Here is a 24,374-nt window from a genome sequence, read left to right on the forward strand (position 1 = left end):
ACTCAAGGCATCCTTCTGAGGGAGATCAGGAGGATGTTCTCACACTGCTTTCTGCAGCATCCAGGACAAGCTCGTGCTGCGTGGGTGCCAGGGCAGGAGTAGTCCTGTCTCTGAGGATTCCCATTGGAGACGTCAGAGAGTGAATACCACCTGTCCATTTAGTTAATCAATGGAGAAAGCACCTTCAATCAGGTGTAGTTGAAAAACTATCTGCAAAACTTTCTTAACACTCATCCACCTTTAAACTCAGTAACTTCCCTTCTTTTCTTACCTTAGGGGGAAATTCAAATAGTTCAAAGTGGCCTTTCTTCATTTTTTGTCATGATACTATGAATATGAATAGAGAAAGTAATGAATTTTACCCCTGCCTACTGGAATGACTCTTCATTAAATGCCTGATTCCTCAAGCTATCCCTTCATACTGCTACAAGGATGTACTTCGAAGCTGGGAGATTAGATGTTCTACTGCATATTGTATCATAAAAAGTGCCCTTTTTGCTAAAACTCACGAAATATTTTTCTTTCCTATACCAGATATCTGAAGCAGCCTTGTTTATATCGCTCCCTCAGTGATTCTAGCCGTGCAAAATGCTGGCTGATGGTACCTATACATAGTTTTTCTTGCAAGAGAGACTCTGTGTACAGCAAAGTCTTTTTCTTGCCTTTCATCTTAGCTTAATTTCCCAATACTTGGAACTGTGGAGTTCACTTGCACTAATTTCTTTGAACATTTCTGGACTTGGGTCTATGTACGTGATTTACTTTGGAGGTAAAGAGATGACTTCAGTGATGAAAAGCGACCGTCGGTGGTTTTGTATAAAAGTTTAGTGAAATATACCCAGAAATAGAAGCAATCCCTCATGCCTGGGGATATGAAACAGAATTGTCCTGTCTTCTCCACATGGTGCAGAACTCTCTGGCCTTGTACGAAGCCTTTGCAGCTACACAGCGTATTTAATTTTGTTGTGCTTTATCTTAGTGTGATAACACAGCAAGTCCCCCTAAAATCAATCCTGGAGGAAAGGCACATGACAGACCAGCTCATCCACTGCACAAACGCTCTGAAGTGGCTCCAGAAGAATTACATCAGAGATTAATTTGGCCTCTTCTGTTAAAAAAAGTCCATGCTAAAGATTGCAGAGCTGAGGAGAAGCAGCACTGCGCAGTGTATTACTTCTTACAGCGAGCTTCGAAGCAGATCAAATGAGCACTAGAAGACATCTGTCTGTTATTTCCTGCCCACACAGCTTTGTTCTGCTTTATTGCCAGAGAGCTCCATGGATGATGTCACTTTTTTTCTGAAGAAAACAGGCCACCAGAGCCTTTCACTGACATAATTAATTATCTGTAGTCTGGGCCACAGCCAGAAAATTCCCATGGCAAGGCCCCGAGAAGTATTAACTCCACACTGCTTGATGTTTGCAGAATTATTAGGGTCTGGGATACCCTGTCTTGTCTTTTCACACGGAAAGGGTGCTTTGCTCGGTATTATCGAACCGTGGGGCAGTTACTGCAGAATAAGGAGTTAGAGTGTCATGATCCAGTCACCACAGAGCGACCAAGGCGAGGGGTCACTCTCAGTTACGCGCACAGGCCTGTGTGTCGGGGTATGCTCTACATGCTGCAGCAACGCATCACCATGGCTAAACCCACTGCTTTGAGTTGGCCGTATCCAGGCACAGAGTTTATGTCGCAGCCAACATTAACCGTATCATAACATGTTGCACATGACCTGAAGCCTGGCAGCCAGCAGGCACCAGGGATGGATCCAACCAGCCAGGGAGAGGAAGGGACATCTCTTAAAACACCTTTTTGGACACCTGAGCAGGAAGAATCTTTAACAACAAGGCAGGACTGACCGTACTCACAGTTCAGGGCTGGTAGGTGGCTGTGGGATGTGATGTGCATCCTAACGACAGAGGTAATTAGCAAAACAAGTCTAGGTCTGTCCTCTGAGCAGAACTAGGCACCACAAGAAGAGAGCTCCCTGATTCAGGTGCTCCAAATCAGACACGAAAACCCAAATGATTAAGTCCCCATTCTGGTCTATTCATGCCAAGGAAAGGACCTGCAGCTTCCCATAGCCCAGGTGAATGGCCAGTCACGAGCTACTATAGCACAATAGGAAGTCGTTAAAATTGCAGCACGTTCCCCACACATTAAGGTGTTTTTACATTGCTGGAGTCGTGTAGTAAGTTGCCGTGCTCCTTTTCTAACCACAAATTATTTTGTGACCGGTTAGCACCTCTTTAAGAAGAAAAAAAAAAGATGACTAATGAAAGAGGAACAACAGAAATAGCATTTCTTTTCCTTTTTCTTGTGTTGTCATCTGCCCCTTAATCTTACGTTAACCAGTCTGGACCAAGACTCAAGAGATCCATGTTCTGTTCCCGGACGTCTTTCTTGTGCTTCGCACATAAAATGAACCTTACCGTGCCCCAATTTCCATTCCATAAAGGAAATAATACTTCCCAGGAATGCTGTGAGACTGAATCCATAAGTATATATAAAATGTAGGTACTAACACTACGAATATTACAAAAAATATGACACTGACATCAATACAATTTTCTATTAATTTTTGCCCATTCGTTATATTATTTTATTTTCTCCATGTTTATGTATCCAATTTGTTTATCATCCAATTTGTTGAAATCATGTAACTCAGGTTGTCTAAATTGCTCTTTGAAAGTGCTTCACTGACTGTAGAAGGAACAGAAGCACCTGAAATTAGGTGCTCTGACCCCAACTTCATGGAGGTGCTTGAAGCTGCACATTAAGTACCATCTCCCCAGGAGGAACAAACCTGCCCAGGGTTTGTTTTCCACGGGGATCTTGCTGCCTTCTGAGAGGAACGAGCACGCAGGGAGCAGGATGGAACGAGAGACACGCTGGTGCCAGTGGGACCGTGGCCGTCAGGATGATGAAGTTCAGAGGAAATCCTTTTACCTCCTCTGCGGAGACAGGAGCATAACTCCAGGTGGGATAGCAAGAGCCGGGAGCGTGTACACGTGTAATTAACTGTATACACAACTTGCTCTTGTCCAAGCATTTTGTTGGCGTCAACAAGCTGGTTTTCAGCGCTCGGTGCTACACGGATGTGCTTTCAAGTTCCTGATGACTGATGAATGTGCAGGAACAGTAGGGCTGCATCACAGCAAGCGCTCACCAGCGTGGCCAGTTATTGGCACAGAGGAGTTGTCAGAGGAAACAAGGGAAGTGGCACGAACTCTGAGGGTGAAGTAACCAAGAGAGGGTGAGCAATGAAGGGCACAGAGCAAGAGCTCCTGGCCATGCCCACAACAAACTAAGAGCCTCCCACTGTCTCCGAAAGATCCCTGATGCTCCCCGGTGTCTATCCTTCCCCTTGGCCTCCCCAAGCCCCGCTTGGACATCCCCTCCCCTCTCCATCCTCCCATGGCATTCTCAGGAATGACTCTGTAGACCTTTAAAATGCCATTTTGTCTGAAATGCTGAGACTGCCTGAGCCAACACCGGGGAAATGGGATTTCGTTATGAAGGTGATGATGAGGGGCCTGGAGCATCTCTCTTACAAAGAAAGGCTGAAGGACTTGGGTTTTTTTAGCCTAGAGAAGAGAAGACTGAGGGGGGATCTGATCAACGCCTATAAATACTTAAAAGGGTGGGTGTCAGGAGGATGGGGCCAGTCTTTTTTCAGTGGTGCCCAGGGACAGGACAAGAGGGAACAGGCACAAACTGGAACATGGGAAGTTCCATCTCAACATGAGGAGGAACTTCTTTCCTGTGAGGGTGGCAGAGCCCTGGAAGAGGCTGCCCAGAGAGGTGGTGGAGTCTCCTTCTCTGGAGACATTCCAAACCCATCTGGACACATTCCTGTGGGACCTGCTCTGGGTGGACCTGCTCTGGCAGGGGGTTGGACTGGATGATCTCCAGAGGTCCCTTCCAGCCCCATATCATTCTGGGATTCTGGGATTCTGTGAAGGTGGCCGCATCAATACTCCTGTTTCTGACTTGTTTAAACTTGAAGGTGATAAATGCCTGGAAGTTACCGTGCAACTCTACTTGGGTCAGTCAGTTCCACTCGTTTTGCTGGCATGGAAGAATTGATGCTGATTTTTATGCAAAGAAAGACAATCATTTTCCAGGATAAGAAAGACTTCACTTGCAAAATCCAAGAGGTTCCTGTCTTAGGAAAGGAATTCCCTTCCCATTGTCTCCGGAGTGCATCACTTTGGGTGCTGCATGTGCACTGCCCTCAGAAATAAGTCACTGAGCTGATTTTATCTTGGATATCACACAAAATTCTGCACTGAAGCCAGCAATTTCGTAAAGATGTGGCAAGACACAGGATGTTCAGTAGGGCCAGCAGTTTTCTATGTGAAAATGTTACATTTCTCTCATTTTAGTCAACCAATAGGTGGAGCCTTTAACCCTAGAAACAAGACACTTTCTCAGAGAGCCCCATTCTTACAATTATTATATAAAGACTTATATTTGCTTTTGTTAAAGCTCTTTTTTGGATGGAAAATAATCTGGTTTGCTCTCAAGAGCTTATCTGATCCTCAGCTGGAGAATAGGAGACACAAACTTAATAAATACACAATTGGGGCAGCAAAGTTAATAAAAACAGACTCAGCTACAACTGCAATGTTAAATTAACAGCTGGTGACTCAGAGCACTGGACAGCGTTATGACACATAAGACATATGCTCATTGCAAGCTCTCCCAAGAATCCCAGATATTTTAAAGCCAGAGAGTCCACGCATCTCACATTTATCGCAAGAGGGTTGGCCATGTCCTCTCCCACAGAGCGAGCCTTCTCTCCAGAAAATGAGAAAAGATACAAGGTTTTTCGTTGCTGTTGCACTGGGTGTACAATTTCTAATAAGTAAATTTAAAAAGACAACAGGAATCAAATGACATCAGTTGATTAAAATTATTTTCAAAAGATGGCAAAGGAGGATCAGTTAAAGACAGTGATCCCAATGGGAACAAGACCAAAGCTTGAAAGTTGATTAGGGGCTGTCCTTACTGTTCCAAGATTTTTTTTAAAAAAACCAAGCTGCTCATACTCCTCCCTCCACTCTCGAGGAGACGTTCAATGGATCAGAGACACCTGCCAATTATTCCTGTCTCTTCTGACTCTCCGAGTCTAAATAACAGGATATACGTAGCTATGTTAAGTACAGCTCAGGCATTAACAGAGAACGACGCTAAAATGTATTTGTGAGAGAGGTTTCAGCCTACAGCTGTCCAGTGACAGTGACATTTTAGTGAGGAGAATTACTTAGAAAAACGTATAATTCTAAAGCAATTTTATTCCCAAAGAGAGAGCTATCATCACTACGGTTGATAGTACCTCTGCCCCTCATTTCAGAGGGAGCAGGAAATTGCTTGAATAGACAATTTAACTATATTTCAGTGTAGTGTTTTAACTTTTTTTTTTTTTTCTCAGCAGGGTTCTCTTTTAGAATTCATTATTCTGAGACTTGCTAGACAAGCCCTGCTCACCTCCCATGATATCTCCTGCACTTTGCACAGCAATGATTGCAAGCTACAGAAAAAACCCCAACCGTATTATTCTGGACAAAATTCATCTCTGGTTATAAATTATTCAATGGAAACAGAAGAGAGCATTTGTGCTCTGAAGTCTATCCTAACTTTTGGTTTTTTTCTGTCTTGCAAAAGCCTACTTCACCAGGAAAACACAAACAAACAAACAAGGAGTCACTCTGAGGGGAGAGAATTTCTTAACTCATTGTAATGATATTCTCATGCCAGACATTTTTAGGGGTTTTTGAGGCTCTCCTTTTGCTCCAGTGTGGATACCACCTTTCTCTTCATTGTCTTGCCCTTTCCAAGACTCTGCCTTGGCCCCATTTATCACTGTCTTATTCCCCCTTTCCTTATACTCTTTTTCTTCTATTGCCCAACCTCTTCCCTCTCATTCCTTTCTCCTTAAGTCACCTCTCCGTCCTCACATTAACCCTCTCTTCTCTTTTCCCCTGTAGCACTGCACATGCCAAAGTTTTTTCTCTTGGGGAATTTGAATTTCATCTGTATGATATGCTCAGAAAATCCTAAACTTTTCCCATCCAATTAACAAGACTTCACAGTTATAAACACGCATGCAGAACTACTCTACATGCATTTTTCCCTGGCTTTACCTGTTCTTCCCACTCTGGCTCCTCTTCAGCTTCTCAAACGATGAGAGTTTGCTAATGACCATTCGAAAACCCCTGCTCTTCACTCTGTTCTGTACTCTTTCTTTAGGTGCCAAAGCATCTTGTCACAACTTTCTCCTCTGACTTTAATATTACCCAAAAGAAACACATCTGGTTTCCACCCACCCATCTATCCCATAGTCCTCGCTTGAGCTTTCAGACAGCTAGATATTTAATAATATTAATGCAGAGTATCAAGAAAGGCACTGAATAAAAGATATAGGCGTTTGTGCGGTGTTTTTTACCTAAGCAATACCTAGGTAGCTATCACAGTGTTGTTTCGACATCTCAGGAAAGTCAGGTTTGAAACAAAAGCTGTTGAAGGCATTCCATGGAATGTAATGGCACAGAAAATACAGGCAGGAACACAGTAAAACACCAGCTATAACAAGGGCCTCGGTTGGATTGGTATGAAATACAAGAAACTGCCTCCCAGGCTTAAATTGTCATCAGGTAATAGGCACAGAACCCAGCTAAGAAATTATTTTTCTTGCAAAACCCAATCATTTGGAGTGGGATGCTGTCTTTGTAAATGAACTTTTATTATTGTGGTTGTTTTTTTTTTTCCAAAAATGCAATATGAGAGTGAACAGTAAACATGTATGAATACTGCTCCTCATTTCCTTTCAGGCCCCTAATCAGGAAATGTTGAAAATCAGTGTTGGTATCGCTGGAGATTCATGGCTGCTGCTCAGCAAGCGTACAGGGAATATATTCCTGCCAGGACAAGCACATAGGCTGTCGGGAAAAAATCTGTGAACCACAGACAGGATTATATTGTCATTGTAAACATCATGCTGCCTGTGTTGGTCTGTAATTAATAATACTCATATGTTAGTTTGACTGAAATCACTGTAACTGCCAGGGAAATGAATACTGTGCCTTCATGGTCCAATTTATTCTCTTGGTGTTTGAAGTTTTCAAATCAGCTTTGCAGTATTTAAAAATGTTAATTTTTTTTCAGGTATAGGAAGAAATCCTTCGTGGATTTTTTGTCCCTGTATATTCAATATGTGTTTAAAAGACCATGCGATTGCTGCTTTTTTATATTAGCAGTGCGACCTCACAAGAGAACAGACACTCCACTGAGCTATAAGGCCTTTAAAATCAACTCCTGTCACCAGTTCATTTCTTTCCCACTGTCCTTCAGAGAGGTTGCACTTAAGAGCTCTCCTGCTATGTATATTGGGATACATTTGCAGCTTCTGTATACTTTTCCTCCCCTTGTGTTTTCTTACAAAATAAGGCCTGGGCTATGGTGACCTCAGCCGTTTATGAAACCCTTCCCCTCTCTATATTCAGGAAGTGGTCAGGGCCCAGCCAGGGAATCTGACGACAGGCAAAGCTGAGTCCAACTTGGCCCTAGAAGCTACAGCACAGGCAAGCTACCTGAGGGTGTTATAATTTAACAAAAAGAAAAAGAAAGACATAGACATCACTGGTAGGGCATGTCTCCATAGTTTACTGGCACATTCACCTACAAAATGAAGATCTGGGAGGTCAGGTCCCAAAGTTGGGACTCACAATTGATGTCAGCAGCAGCGTGGCATGGGTCTGTGCTTGCTGTGTTGTTAGATTATGTGACGAGTGAACTAAGCCCACGAAGCACATGTATATGTTACCAGTTCACCCGGCTAACCCCATGGGTGTCACGACCAGATTACCTCCCGTGGCTGAGCTGGCAATTTGGGGTTCACAGGACAGTGTCACCCTGCTCTGTGTTGGGAAGCACAGACATAAGACCCGTCCTGCTCGTGGCTGCTAAATTAACAGTCATGGTATGTTACCCCATTTTTTTCTTTAAAAAATACTGGATCTCCCTAAAGGTACAGCCTGCTGTTCTTCTCAAAACAAAATCTTCTCACATATGCCTATGTAATGTTTGCTTTGCCAGTATTGAAATGGCTTCAAAATAAACCCACGGTCTGATTTGTCAGTCCAACGAAACGCCCGCCAGCCACCGGAGGTGTCCGAACAGATCTGAGAATGAAAAGCCATGAAATGACTCAGTGCATTAGGTCACGGTGGCAGCCAGGAGGTATTACCAGAGTATTTACTTTGGCTGGTGACTTCCTTGGCTCATCCTCGCCCGTAGCATCAAAGCCAGGCTCTCATCTCAAGCCAACATGCTGTCGCTCTGCCCACTTTGGTAACGGTTCAACACAGGTACCAGGTAAATAACTAACCAAAACGGGGGGGTTTGAAACGAAATTAAAAACTCCTAGGGATTAAAAAGAATAATGATTCTTTTCCCTGCCTGGCAGTAAGGAGCAGAAGAACACACGCGCTCTATGGCTGCCAGTGGGGTTGCCCTCACAGTCCTCCCGTGACACTGGGAACCTTTAGCCAGTGCTTTACATCTCTGTGGGGTCTGTATGTACAAATATCCCTAGTAAAAGCATTGTCCAGGACAACGGCAGTATCACCTTGGTGAGGATTTCCAGCCCATGTTACAGTGCAGATGGCAGCCATCCCCACCATCCCCACAGGGATAAGGAGAACATGGGCAGTCCTTTAAAGATTGGGTAACTCCCCCACAAAGCAAAAGACTTTGGTGAAGAGCCACATTTCCACGTACCGAACAGGAGAATTACTCAGAGAGAAGAATAAAGACCACATTAGGGACTTTCTTCACCTCCCCTTTCCAGACCATAAAGGTGACTTCAGGACAATCTTTCTGAACAACATGAGCACGTTAGATTTCTGGTGAGGTTTGGCTCTGTTCATCACCGAAGCTGCACACTAGCTCCATCTTTTAGGAAATTACAAGTTTTTGTAGACAGTAAAATGAAGCACTATAAAACCAGATACTGTTGTGTAATGATAAAACTTTTTTTGCCTTTTCAAAATTGCATTCAACAGATTTTCTTGCCTTTTTCTGCAATTTTTCACTGCAAAATGACTATTCTCTCTCTTTGTGACAAAATTATTTAGTTTGAATTCATATTTCCTGAAACTTGAAAATACTTTCTGACAAAAGCGAATTGTGTACAGGAAGGGGGACGCTTAATGATACTTAATGAGATGAAATCTCAGAGTTGTGGAAATTGTGCACTCAGGTGACTCATATACCAAAGAAAGTCACCAAACAATTGTTTCTTGTAATCAGATAAGATAACAAGTCCAAAATAAAGTAAAAATGTTATGAATGTGGGTTTCTGGAAAAAAGTGAAGCCTTATATGAACTGCTAAGTAATGACGGTTAACTAGAATAAAGGGATTGAGACAAAATATTTTCACAGAGGGTGGGCAGGTTTTTTTCTGCTTGTCCATAGGTTCAGTGAAAAATATGTCTAAAGTGCAAACAAAAGAATGTATAAATTTGGCAAACAGTCCTTACAGCAAAAGGGGGTAAGTTTTGAAAAGTCAGAAGGCTTCATATTGACTATTTGAAATGCCATGTTTCAGCTCTTTATTTTGCAGGATGAGACTCCTGAGAGGAGGACCCAGAAGGTTCAGGGGATCGTCTTAAGTCCTTTTTCTGTGTTACTGACTTGCAGATCTGTCTCTTGAATATTTGCATCAATGATTGTAATTGCACTCACTGCATTTGCCTGTCTTTTCCTCCCAAACTGATTCCCCTGGGGTTGTTTTCTGCCTCTTTTCAAGTGTTCAAGACCTGCATATCCCCCTTTCTTCATCAGTTCTGACAGGTGTTTATAATTTCTTTTTCTTAATAGGTAGCTGCAGATAGACATACATGGTAAATAAAACAGTACTTGACTGTGAACAGAGCATAGTACAGAACTATGACTGTCCTGTTAAACACCAACTACCACTTCTCTCTCCGTATGGTCCTTTGCCTTAAATTTGCATGTCCCTCTCAGTTGAGCCCTGTGTTTTTTGGAATAAATAGGTACATAGAAAACACAGTTTAAAAGATGCTTAATTTACCTGCAGTTCTCCTTCCATTATACTGAGGAGTTTTATCAAGTCCTCTTTAGAAAGCTCTATGGACTTCTTGTTCTTTCGTTCGGTAGGTCCAGGTGATTTTGAGTGCCGTTTGACAGTTGCTGAAACCATGACCTCATCTTCCTTCCGATGAGGTTTGTTCTTTTTCTTGGCATCCTCCTGAAGCTTTTCGTGTTCTGCATGGCTGATGACAGGCTTGGAACTGGAGAAGTGCCCGTTAGACGAGCTTTCTCCACCTTGGTTTCGGGATCTCATCCCTACCTAGAAAGAAACAAACATAAAGATGCATTTATAAACAAAATTACTCACAAAAAGCTGTAGTGGCAATACTGACTTCTGGAAGATCAGCAGTCTTCTAAAAACTGAAATACACTGTCATGCTCAGGCGATGATGGTAGAAAGCTCAACCACTTCAACAACTCTGTGTGTGGCAGACAGTGAATCCGGGGCATTAATTAAAAATTTATCAGAGTCCTAAAGTAAGGGTAACCATCTTTTCCAGCATATCAAGATGCTGATATGAGTTTAAATGTAGGGAACTTAAAAGTGATGCAGGAACACAGTAAAGAACATTTTCCAGTGTTCCCTTCAGTCAACATTTTGGTCATTCACAATTCATTGCTACAAAACAAAGTACATTGTTAAGTAGATCTTATTTTAACACGAGGTTTACTTGAGAAACAGGAATGCAATTAAATTTTAGAAAAGCCTATTCCTTGAGTATGAATTCTCTATGAGAGTGGAGTGACGATGCACGGCAAACAAAGGTCACTACAGTTTCCCTGAGTGAAGGCTTTATCCCAGCTTTATTCCAGGTAACCAAGAAAAATGGGGAATATAGACTAAATCAAGTAGTAAACTCCGTCTTAAGCTAAGTACTGCATGAAGTTATTAGTAAGTAAGTGCCATAAAGGAAAGTCGAAAAGAAGTTTGAAAAAAGAGCGCAGAGGACATGAAACCACTAAGAAGTAAACAGGCAAGATCAAGGCAGTCCTTCCGGAAGATTCAAGGTTTCCCCAAAATGTCAGGTCATGGTTATTGAATGCTCACGTCTCTGTCCTCTTAAGCACAGACACTGCACTCTTCAACTGTGTCTGTCCTAGGAAATTAAACAGTGACAGCAAATGTTCCTGAGCTCTGGCACTTGACCTACTGTATTGCTAAGTTTTTAGCACACTCCTTGGCACACTGCTGCTCCAGGCAACCTATCACTCTCTCCCGACCAGTTCCTGGGCACAATTCAGGAATTAATCCAGGCCACGTCCAGAGGCAGCCACCCTGCTCTGGAAGAGAAGAGAGTTTAGTAGCACGAGCATGGCTGGATTGTGCTATTTGACCCCAGGGACAGAATGGGGGCCCTGGGACTGTTTAGTTGACAAGTGACTTAGCCTTGGTGTCACACAAAACACAGCTGTGAAAATCACCCTTCCTGCACATCACCCTCCTCAAGCAAGAGTCTCCTCTGACTCCCTCTGCTGAATGCCATTCAGCAATATCAAATTAAACCACTTGCCCTTATCTGCAAATCTTTTCACGGTTCTCCTTACCCATCAGCCCTTTTCAAGTTGTCATCCACACAACAAGTTCCACTGAAATTAGCTTGATCTGCCTGCCTGCTGTCTCCTCCTGTGAACATCTACCTCCTTTCCTCCCCCTTGACCCTGCAGGTGGGCCAGGGAGGTTGCCAACCCCTAAAATCCCATTTACCCTCCCAGGTCTCATCCTGTGTCACTGACTAACGATGGCACAGAAGGCAGGACAGGGTCATCAGTGTGTATGTCATCACTTATCATTATTAAACAGGTGTGCACAGGAAACTCAGCCGTGATTATATATGGGCCAATGTTACTATCCTGTCACCTTGATGTCCTGTCACCTTCCTATGTCATGTTGAAGCAGGTCTTCGTCATTGTTTTCAGTGTTTAGTTGTAGAAGACCTTGATTGTTATTTGTAATCAAGATATTTGTCAGACATGATACAAAAGCAATAGTAAATTTAGGCTTGGTTGAGGGCCAAACTCAGATGTAAAAAGTAGGTTAGTCTCCTAAAAATTAGGTATTCTTCATCCCACCTGAAATTGCCTGTGTAACAGACAAGGGCAATGGTCAGGAGTTTATGTTGCCTTACTCCAATTTACTTTTGTCTGTGGTCATATTTTCTGGTACCTTAATTTTTTTACTTAAATCCACTTTACCCAAGATAGTCTAAGAATATTAGCAAGATCTACCCAGAGAAATATCTTGCTTTAGATAAAGTACAAACAGACCGAAGGAAGCTGAAGAAGGGTCTGTACGTCTGAAACTTGCCCAGGTTTCAGTATTCCCCTGCTTCCAAATCTCCCCTCTCGCTTAAATTCATCTCTGGATTTAGTTTGCAGCTTGTTCGTTAGTCAAACAGGTGCTTCTCAATGTCACTAACATCGCAGGCCTTTCCGACAAGGATCTCGGAGCAGCAATTCGTTAGCGATGGGGCAAAACCTAAAAAGCATTGGCTGATCAGCTCGGCTGCCGTAGCCGCGGGCCTGCCATGGCTTGCTCCTTCCGCGGCTCAGGCCAGCGTTATAAATCTCTCGCTCGTATTAGCCCTGCGTTTTGGTAGTTTCACACTCAGCAGGAAGATTGTCTTTTTATTATCATTGGTCACTCATGTCTCAGCTTCATTAATTCAGTGGAATTCGTCCAGGAACATAAAAGGGGAGAGAATTAGACCCGATGTTTTGGAGTGAGAGAGTTTTGCGAAGAGACTCCTGGCATTGTAAGCCTGCTCCTACCCAACGCACGTGTGGTACAGGTACACAATGGCTTTTCGCTTCCTGAAAGCTTATGCAGTGTGTTTTTCATCAAACAGTTTGGATTAAACACATGAATTACACTTTCTAAAAACAGATCACCATTATAAGCATGAACAATACCTGAGAACCTCCGGAAATCTTTTAGGTCTCAGGTTTGTAATGGAAAAATAAACATTGTACTATGTTTCCTCTCAGATAGGGCTTTTCAATTTGTTTAACTTTACTGGGGTTTAAACTTTCCAACCATGCTTCCTCTCGGGAGAGAGCACTTGGGATTCAATCTGTCTCTATTTTCTAAGTGTTTCCTTCTGAGTCCCTGTGGGTCACAGCCTCCAGCCACTTTCATCTCTGAACCAAACCTGTTTTTCATGGCTTACACCGAATGGCTTCACGGCTCTACAACATCCTACATGTTTTAAGAATAAATATTGCAAGTCTGTCTTACATATGCTTTCCAGTGGAAAACAGATTATTCCATTACAGCGTATTCTGCTTAGTAACACGCCGCGTTAGTGATTTCTCTGTAGTAAGATGACTCTGCTCTTAGACTCGAAGGTGCACAATTAATCTTAAATTTAACTCATGACTAGTTGAGACCATCAACTAGTCTCCAACTAGTCTAGCTCGATCATCCACCTCAAGCATCGCACAATCACCCAGATGCACTTAGCTGGGCACGATAGGCTTCACGAGAGGTGGTGTGTCACGCTGTCACATCGTAATTCACAACAGCCACTTTGATCCATCTGTCCCCATGGAGCTGAGACAACAATTCATGAAGCCACATAAAGACTGAGTAGCTGACTGTAGGTCTATAAGCATGCTAACAGAGAAACGGGGAATGCATATTTAAAGTGTGTTTTTACTTTATGTAAAGTGTTGACAGGTCCACAATGGACAGATGCAAATTATATATATATTTTTTTTTAATTCCTTTGTACAGCAGCAGAGCAGCTTAACCTGGAGTTTTGTATCAGCTACCTAACTAGAATAGGATTGTCACCAAAGGAAGTCAGACTTGGCCTTTTTTAACATTTCTGTAGCACTTGTAGATTGGTTTTACAGCAAGTCTTACAGCCCAGTGAGCGTGGCAGAGGGTCTGTCACTCCCCAACAGCCTTTCTTTGTGCAAAAACCTGCCAAAACCAGTGTAAGGCTAACACCCTCTCCATCTTCAGTTACGACGTTGGTACTTTTCCAACACGTTACCCAAATGCCCAGGTGTTGTGTGCTGAAGCCGGAGATGCAGGTGAACCCCAACTTCGGCGGTGAAGGAAAGGGCCAAAGTTTTGCTATTCACACAGTAATTCCCAAGGAGTTTAAGGACCAAACTCTCTGGCGTGATCCAGCTGTTGTGCAGTGCTCTAGGAACACAAAGCGGCTGCAAGGATGACTGAGTTTTAATTAGAGCAGCGTGAAGCAGCCAGAACATCCCACTGATCTTGGCTGAAGCACTGTGTGCTGGAAAGGAGCGCTCAGCGTTATCACTTTGGATATCCGTCTGTAGTTCTGATGGCATCACGATAAAGAAGGAGTTTCTGACCAGCTGCACAACATTATTTCAGTATGTAAATAGCAAAACCACCAAAGTCTGCCTCTCTGTTGTTTCACAGGGGTTCCAAAACCGACTCTGGGGACACTGCCAGTCTCACCCTGGCAACGAATGTCCTTCTGCTGTCTGCCCTGATCACACCTCTTCATCTGACGGCATTTCTCATCTGCTGAAGGCATTGTGTTCCCTGCAGAAGGAGCTGGTATGATTTAGAATGACTTTAGCATTTAATATTTAACTTTACTGCGTTTCTTTTTTCCACTCCGCATCATATTGCATATTAAACTGGAAATCTTTCCTAACAGTCTCCAGTCAAACAAGAAGTCTTTATGTGATCAGTCACCTTGATTTCGACATTTATTGGCTACTCCCTTTAATATGTGCTCACTTGGCACGGGAACTCCTCAGCCTCTCCTCTGTTTCACTCGTCTGTTGAGCTTTAAGCACAAAGGACAAACTCTGTGATTATTTACTTGAGTCTCTATTGTTGCTCTGGGCATGGGGCCTTTGCTTGTCACGAGTTAGCAATCCACATAAGATTTTATGAAATAACCTTTATGTTAGTTTTGGTGACATCAGGAGGAAATCTGCAAGGAATTTGCTGAGTAGGATGTCAGGAGAGGACAGGCTGCGTGCTGTTCCAAACCTTTCCCCCGGCGGCGGCAATTTGTTCTCTCTGGAGCTGGTGAAATGACAGGTTAGATTAGGCTCCGTTACCAGTGCCATTAGAATCAGATAAGGCAAAAGGGTTCTTTGAACTTAACGTGTAGCCCCTCCTGCTAATTAGACATGCTGATTTTGGCTCGTAGTGCTTTCCTTTAAAATCATCATCATAATAATAGTAATATTATAATACACGCACACAAAAACAGTTGATTTACAGCCATGATAGGTTGTTGCCTTTGGCAATAAATTTGCAGTCTGGGTTTCAGCCGCAGACCTGACTGATTAAGATATCACATGAAAGCGCTGGGTTTCTGAGGAGCTAACAATGTATTGCAGGGTCCCTGCAATCAGGTTATTAGTGAGCCAAAACTAGAATCATTTCTCGGCTGTGGCTTTGGGAACTGTAGGAAGGGAACGGTCTCTTTCAGAGGCTCCCCTGTGTAGGCACTCGGAGCGGAGCAAAGCGCTGTGCAGAAGGGCCGGGTACACGAGGGAGATCGCTGAGAACTCGGGCAAATCTCTGCCCAGTGATCACCCATCAATGCATAGCACCAGGAGCGAAAAAGAAGTTTAAACATACTCAAAATGGAGATCAAATCATCTAAAACCTCTATCAGATCTGAAAAACTCCATAAATAAGAAGGAGAGCTGGAAAATGTATTAAATACTATCAGTCTGCATCTGCAAGTAGTGGATACCAACAAAAAAAACCCCACCAAACAAAAATACAAAAAAAAAGATGACACCTTCTCAGACGCCAGGAAGAGAGGGAGACAGGGTGACTAAATTGACCTAGTTGGCTTAGAAGTCCTCAGCAAGGACTACCCCAGATGGGGATGGATGGCTTTAGCCCCAGGAGATAGACAGAACCAGGGCTACATGGCCTCAGCGTGTGGCTTCCACAGGACAAACATGTAGAGATGCAAGTGTTCACACCACCTCACAGTTTTATTGCTAGTTGTTCCTTATTATTAGTCATTCCGGGCTGATTTCCTGGACTTAGCAAATAGTCGTTATTATTGTTTTGTCTGACTTGAAGAAATAAAAAGGAATCAGGCTACCAAGAGGCTGTCGTAGGAGCAGGTAGGAAGCAATGGCCGCATTGTGCGGAGGCGCCTGCTGAGCAGCGCTGCCCGGTTGGACTTGGATGCTGCTACATGGAGCAGACGCGTGTCAGACTCCGGACTGTGTGACAGCCAAACAACGCCGTGCCAAGGGAACGCAGACCTCACCCTTGGTTTTGCTTTTGCAGATGATTCCAGCGTTTGTCTCAGTCACGCTGGTCAGAGCAGAGCGCTAAACCAAATGACTAATGCAATGAAGAACGGAACAAATATCTACCCTAAGCAACTCTGGAGTTCCCTGAATTTCTAAACATTCATGCCTAGAGCACTAATCCATTGTCTCCCAGCCTCTTGCCCTCATATGCCTCAGCACTTCTCTGCAGGAGCAAACAAGGAAAGGTCTTTGTTCCGTCTGACAGCATTATGTGTGACCCGTGGGCTTTTGTGAAAGCCTGTCTTAGCTGCTTGCCCTTGCTGTTGGACTCTTGGCACGGAGGTGATCAGAGGCTGGAGCCCCTCTGCTGTGAGGACAGGCTGAGAGAGTTGGGGGGGTTCAGCCTGGAGAAGAGAAGGCTCCGGGGAGACCTTAGAGCCCCTTCCAGTCCCTAAAGGGGCTCCAGGAGAGATGGGGAGGGACTCTTGATCAGGGAGGGGAGCCATAGGACAAGGGGGAACAGTTTTAAACTGAAAGAGGGGAGATTGAGATGAGATCTGGGGAAGAAATTCTTTGCTGTGAGGGTGGTGAGAGCCTGGCCCAGGTTGCCCAGAGAAGCTGTGGCTGCCCCATCCCTGGAGGGGTTCAAGGCCAGGTTGGATGGGGCTTGGAGCAACCTGGTCTGGTGGGAGGTGTCCCTGCCCAGGGCAGGGGGTTGGAACTGGATGATCTTTAAGGTACCTTCCAACACAAACCATTCCATGATTCTATGATTCTATGAAGTGTGGATACTTTACGAATCAGGACAATTCTCTACTCAATAAACAGCTTGAATAACCAAGACACAGGGCTGTGATTCTTCTACAGACTAGGAAAGGACTTGTAGCTACATAACACCACAGCTGCCCTCATCCTTTCACCTGGTCTGCTTGCTGTCCTGGAAAAAATGTTTGTTATACGGGTGGTAGGAGGAGCAACACCAAAGAACACGTGCTGAAGAAGAAACCCTCGTGTCATCCTGTTGATGGTGCCTCCATAGAGGGGTTTGCACCACCTGCATGGGGAGTGCTGCTCTGGGGGCTCCCTCCATCCCAGATGCAGCAGATACGGCTGGTCCCTGGGCTGTCTGATTAAGGGGGAGAGGCCACAGCATCACCTGAAGGAGCCTGGGCAGCAAGGAAATACTGCCCCATGGCAGATGGATGTCACAGGGGCTCCCTTGTTTTGTCATATGATACATGAAGTCTCATTGATGGAAGAAACTTGAGTCTTTTTAATTATGAGAAGAAGGAGAATTTACCCTCTGTTAAGGGTCTCTGACAAAAATGCAGTGACTGTTTTAGAGGCAGGACACAGATTATTTTCTTCTATCAAGTCATCACTATGTCATTATCCCCTAATCTATTTTGGTAAATAGAACTTTTCTTTTTATGCTGCATAATGGTTTTTTATGTCCTTTTCCTACACAAATAGTGTAGAAAAGCAGCAAAGTTATAGCAGACACGCTTGAGGTACAGCATGAAAATCAGCAAAGCCTTTTTGCTTTATTAAAGATTTATGTTATAGCTTCTAAAATTGGTTCTTTTAGCAGTGGATCGTAGTAACACATGGATTATATTCGCCAAGGATTATATCAGCAATAGTCCCTTTGCTTGAAAAAAGAAATGAAAGGAATAAGCATAAGTGTATTCTCAAGAAGAAAAGAAAAAGGTTTGTGAAAATTCCCCATCCAGGAGCCATTCTGAGCAGGCAGAATCTGCTCGAGAGCAGGAAAGGATTTCACAAAACTAAAAGAGGAAACCCAGTCATCACTAAGGCAGATTTATACCACTTTAACACCATTTTCTTAACTCCAAGATAAACTCTTCTCAGGCTAAATTATGGCGCAGGTTTACAAAGAACAGAGTTTATGCTGGTATAATTCCATTAATTTTGTCATTTTCAGGAAAACTTGTGGTTTCAGCTGGAATACTTTCACTTGAGTAATGCACACTGACCAACTAAGGAGTAACATAGACTTGTTTCACAGAGATTCATGTTTCCCAGGCTTCATCTGGAAAAACATCTTGGATGCATGAGGCATGAGGAATGATAAGCTATTAGATCATCATTCAGTCAAAAAAATAAACTTTTATATATCACTCTACCCGTGTTTTGATTACTGTGCTTCCCAGCTGCCAGCAAGTACAAACAGGAGTCACAGGAAAGAGATGGCTCAAGTAGCTGACACCACTAGACAAACACGATGCTAGGTCTGATGAGGGTTTAGATATTTATTCTCCTGAGTGACTACGTGGCTGAAAGGGACTGGCCAGGAGCAAGGTAGGGGACAACAGTGCGAATGGCCTGCGGTGCCACCTTCCTGGCATGTTTCAGCTGAGCTGGGAGATGTGGGAGTAGGTTCATTCCAACTCACAGAATCATAGAACTATGGAATGGTTTGGGTTGGAAGGTACCTTAAAGATCATCCAGTCCCACCCCCTGCCATGGGCAGGGACACCTCCCACCAGACCAGGTTGCTCCAAGCCCCATCCAGCCTGGCCTTGAACCCCTCCAGGGATGGGGCAGCCACAGCTTCTCTGGGCAACCTGGGCCAGGGTCTCACCACCCTCACAGCAAAGAATTTCTTCCCCAGATCTCATCTCAATCTCCCCTCTTTCAGTTTAAAACCGTTCCCCCTCATCCTGTGGCTCCCCTCCCTGATCAGGAGTCCCTCCCCATCTCTCCTGGAGCCCCTTTAGGGACTGGAAGGGGCTCTAAGGTCTCCCCGGAGCCTTCTCTTCTCCAGGCTGAACCCCCCCAACTTTCTCAGCCTGTCCTCGCAGCAGAGGGGGTCCAGCCCTTGGAGCATCTCTGTGGCCTCCTCCGGACTCGCTCCAACAGGTCCATGTCCTTCCTGTGTTGAGGACTCCAGAGCTGGACACAGTGCTCCATGTGCGGTCTCCCCAGAGCGGAGCAGAGGGGCAGAATCCCCCCCCTCGCCCTGCTGGCCACGCTGCTGGGGATGCAGCCCAGGATGTGGTTGGCTTTCTGGGCTGCCAGCGCACATTGCCAACTTATGTTGAGCTTCTCATCCACCAACACCCCCAAGTCCTTCTCCTCAGGGCTGCTCTCAATCCATTCTCTGGAATCAATTCTCATCCCTCTTCCCAGCCTGTTTCCAGCCCGCTGGAGGGTCTCTTGCCCATAACTATTCCTGATTTGAAGGAAAAGCATGGATACTTGGAGGAAAGACATGCCTCTGGTTCCTGGGGCTGCATACTTTGCACCTGATGGAGCCTGTTTGGAGACACAGCCACCCCGTGAAGGCTGGATGAGCACTGTGCCCTATCACGATCCTTCACATATTGTTTTACAGCTTTCTGCCCTTTTGAGTGATGCCATTTCAGTTGAAAATCACACCGTGACCTTCACATGAAGATAAAGCAAGCAACCACACGGTTAATTTCAGCCCAAACCTACTAAACATTTGTTTTATTGACCGAGAGCCAGAATGTGCCTGGAAAATGGCAAGAGGTGATGCAGATCAGCTGGGCTACCACAGATTCCCCCCTCCTGCAGGTGGGTAATCTTTGGTGTTAGGTAAGTATTAGTTATTTCTTTTTGTTGGCAGCACAGAACCAAGCTGGTAACCTGCAAGATTAAGTATGCTGTGGACTTATGAACCATGCTGTATCTCTCATAAGTAGTGTCTAAAGACCGCTGCTCCTACAACAATGCATTTTCTGCTTCCAAGATGGCAGAAAACTGCTGAAAGCAGCAACAGAGAGGAGCAGGCAGAGAATCATCACAGCTCTTGCCTCTGAGTCCCTTGTCTCTGTCCTTACAATGACCAACCAAAATACCTAAAAGTGATATATGGATGGGGAACACAGTATAGAAAGTAAAGTCGTTCCGTGGTCCTGGCAATCCTGCTTTAACCCAGGAATGAACCATGGGGCAAACGGGGGGTGCAATTAGGAAATGAGGAAACTAACTCTTATTAGCTTTCTACAAAATCTATTTCAACTTTTCACTTTAAAATTATGTTTTATTTCAAATTTAACTTGGATTTTAACAAGTGTGAGACAAGACAAAAAGCTAAATGTCCCAAAAGCAAACTTAAAGCTTTGGGTAGAGGGAAGTGTTTTGCTGCCTCTTGCTGAGCAGACGTGATCCGTGAATCCCATACGCTTTTGCACAGCTCTGATTTTGCCGAAACCAGTAAACAACTATAGCTACATTTTACATTCGACTAATTTATCCTTCTTTTGTTCTATAAAAATAACAAAAAATAATCACAATGTGGATACCCTTACAGATTTTACCGAAAAGGGGGGGAAAAATTATACAGAGGACCTGTATCTTCTACAAATATTGTCTCCAAGAGACACCAGTGTAAAAACACATCTGCAGCATCTCAGATTTCAGCTGTCAACCAAAGCAGGGAGCAAGTTCCAAATCTCTCTCAGTGACTCCTTTGTAGGAAGTTTCAGTTGTTGATAGACACAGAGTACCAGCTCGCATGAGAGGTGAATTTAACCCCCTCCGTTAGACTGGGCTGCCTCCCACTTCCCAAAAGGTTCCTCCTCTGTGAAGTTTAACCGTTTTCAAAACAAGGAGCTAAAAATAGTCTCTGATATGAAACCTGCCCTTGAGCTTCGCTATCAGTTTTGGTGGTTTTACACTAATATTTTTCCTGTTGGGGAAAAAAAAAAAAAAAAGAATTCTCTGGCTACATGTACAGTGGAGATTAACCATGTCCAGGACTGCTCTCTCGCTGTGAGACCAGCTGTCCTGGAAAATCCTTCAGGCTCTTAAGCCCTCTTAGCATCCATAACATGCTGGCTGCATCCACGCTGCCCACTGGGAATCGCTCCTGGCCCATGCTGACTCCCCAAACGCACTCTCAAATGGCTCAGGAGGGTGTTAAGTGGCCTGGCCAAAAGTGTGCCGGGGACTACTCCAAGGGTTTATTAAGAGCACAGATGCTCACCTTCAAGTATCTGTGCTCATGCCCTGGCGCTGTTTGATTTACAGCCTTTCCTTTCCACAGCCGCCTCCTTTACAAACAAAGGAAATGGAAAACTAATCAGCCATGCAAAGGGAAAGTGCAACTCACCATAAATACACAGTCTGCAGAGAGAAAATAAGCAGAGGGTGATGGGAAAATAGAAAAGAACCCGTATTTTTTCAACTAAGTTTGGTTGAGGCAGGCAGAAGTATATTACTTATTCTAGAGGTGGATTTTAAGTCACTCTTGAGGGATGGTCTGGAGGTGGAGTAGTTCTTTGGGGCTCAGGAAGAGACAGGGCAGCTGAGACAGAAGCAGAGAGAGAAGCTGCACAACGTCCCCGAGTCATACCAGGCTTCTCCTGGCTTTTGCTGGGCTGGGTGGCACAAGCTTTGAGCTCTTCTGCTTCATGTCACCGATAAGAGGACCAGCGCTGGGGAGGCTCCAGCCGTGGCCCTGGCATGATTCAAAGCCCTGGCCGTCGCTTGTCATTACTATTTGTAAAGAGGTAAAAGGAAAGGAGAGTCTTACTTCATTCCTGGCAGTGCCAGCCCAGTGACTGTCATTATTTCCCAGGAATCCTGCAGGCTTTCCACTGACTTCAGAACTTGTGGCAAAGAAAGTAAAGAAGTAAATGTTAGCCCAACTGATTGAAATAAAACCAGTGCCTCACGCTGACCGCGAGCAGCAAAAAACCCTGCAGATACCTCACCTGGGCATTGAAAAGAGCTTTCATTTATAGAAACTATATTTGCATGCCTCTTCTAATGTCTTGGTTTCAAAATCCCGAGACAATTTCTTCACTTGAAAAGAACAAAGTTAAAGAGTTATCCTGCATCTACAGGTTGAGCTGGTTTTGATCTTTATTTGAACAGCCTGTTGATGTTAATCTGCTCAGATCTTCACCTGGCTTTTTAGTTCAGAGCAAAAAGTCGGGCTAAGCTGAAAACACAGGATAACTACTTTGAGTAGAGAAGGAAGAAGCAAATAAATATCTCTGGATGGACTTGGTCTCACATTAACATAACTAAAATTACCTGCTGCCAGATTCAAGTTGCTTTAATGTCTGTGACTTCTTAAAATCCAATTTCAACAGGGATAAAATCTAAGTGAACTGTGTCTGTCTTGTTGCAACTAGCTGAACACCCTACCTCACTTAACTTTTTAAAAAACATTGAATTTTCTTGTTTTTCCACTAGGATAGAGTTAAAAATTCTTAGTTGCTTTTCTTAGAAAGCAATTTCAGTTCAGAGCCATGGAAAGATGTTAAAAAAGACTCCTACAAAGGGAGTGGGTGTTTTACAAGCCTAGATGAAGATAAAATCATCTGCACTGGCACAAATTCACACTGTTCAGCTTTAAGTATCTCACTTGTGTGACTGAGCTGGGAGTTTAGGTTTCACCCGTAGTTTGGAGTGTTTTTGAAATGGAGCTCCCTGAGGCTCCGTTAAGACTTCAGGCCTGTCCTCGTCCTCAGTCGTGCACCTCCAGTGACCACTGCTGAAGCCCACCATGGCTCCTGTCTGCCAGAAAAAGCAACCCCTGGTTTTCTTTCCATGGGAAAAGGTGCTGGTCAGAGAGGGGTGTTGCTCCAGCCTCCCCTGTGAGAAGACATGACTGGAGGACATGGCCACATCATACCCCTGGGATGTGCTGGGAGGTCCCAGTTGTGCCCCTCTGAGCCACCACTGACGTCTCTGAAGAGGTTGTGCCCCTAATTTGGACACATCAGTTAAACTGACTGATAAACTGGTGATGGATCTGCAAATGCATCATCACAAAGGCACCATCACAAAGGCTGAATTTGCGGTTGGGTGGGGAGGCAATAGCAGGGATTTGGCACCTCGTTATCAGCATCCGACACAGTGCCACGCTGGGTGGCAAATGCTAGGGCATGACAGAGGCTGTGGGACTGTGCCCACCCCAACCCTGCCAACTTTGTGTTAATGAAGGCACCAACTCAAGTGGCTTGTGCTGCTGGGATGGATTTTCTACAAGGCGTTAGTGCACAGATGGCTGCCACAGGGACACGGCTGGTCAGAGGGAACAGAGAACCTGGTATTTCTAAAAAGTACAGAAAAGAGTCAAAAGCTCACCCTTCCCGAGCTACCTAACTGGGAAATAAGCTCATCTGAGTCAGCTTATCGGACTCTCCAGCCACAATTCCTTGTGCCGAACTCTCTTTCTTGGGAGGAAAAGTAGGGGGAATTTGGCCATTATTGCCCAAAACAAGTAATTTAAGAAACAGCAATAAGCAATGGATCTATGTTAGCTTTCTTTTAGTTAAAGCAAGTGAAACTAGAGACTCGTTTTTAATAATTAAGGTAAATCTGAACAAAATTGATCACAAAATTTTCAAGTTCCTATTCCCTATGAGGAAGTGGCTGACAGTAAAGCAATGGGGGGCTCAGTGCTGCTAAAGAGAACTGGTGGGTGCCTCTAAACGTCACGGCATCACGGCCTCTCTCCGTACAAATTGAAAAGACTGATTTGACTTTTCACAATAATGCCAAAAAGTTTGATCATCATCCAAAGAAAAAAAAAGCAGGGGGGAGGCATACACAGTTGATACATAATTGGTAAATCAGGTAAGAAATTGGGTAAGAAAGCGGCATATAGAGAAATTACTGTTTCTCTTTATTTAGTGAAAAACTGTCTAACCCAGCAGTTATGTAATGTCTCAGCATTACTTATTTGTTTACTTAAATATTTTTCCGCTGCCTTCAAGGAAGTTTAGGTGACTGAGAAATTACTTTGGGCTGCTTCTCCTGCGTGTGTGTGGTGGACCCGTGGCCTTGGCAAGGACCTGCTGCGGTCACTGTTGGCAGCATCTGGGCTCCACGGGAACGGGCTGGACCCTGGGCAGCTGCTTTCCCGGGTGCAAATGCTGGTAAAAAAAGCCTAATCTTTCCTGCTGTGTCTGGATTGCTCAAAATGGTACTGTTATTGCTTTCTAGCTTCTCATCTGTGGTTTAGAAAAAAGGAAGATTAACCAGTTTTTCCTCCTGTGAGGATGCAAATTATCTCTTGTCATAT

General features: G+C 44.2%; 1 protein-coding gene across 2 annotated transcripts in view; it reads right to left on the minus strand.

Annotated features, from left to right (window-relative positions):
* FILIP1 (filamin A interacting protein 1) overlaps nt 1-24,374 on the minus strand; it is a 102,733-nt gene that overhangs the window by 48,846 nt on the left and 29,513 nt on the right. For both annotated transcript variants that reach the window (XM_074150393.1, XM_074150392.1), the window contains exon 2: nt 10,101-10,379. In XM_074150393.1, coding sequence (XP_074006494.1) covers nt 10,101-10,373 — 273 coding nt within the window. In that variant the 5' untranslated portion in view covers nt 10,374-10,379. The remainder of the gene's footprint in view (nt 1-10,100; nt 10,380-24,374) is intronic.

This window comes from Numenius arquata, chromosome 7 (assembly GCF_964106895.1).
Source record: "Numenius arquata chromosome 7, bNumArq3.hap1.1, whole genome shotgun sequence".
Taxonomy (NCBI): Eukaryota; Metazoa; Chordata; class Aves; order Charadriiformes; family Scolopacidae; genus Numenius; species Numenius arquata.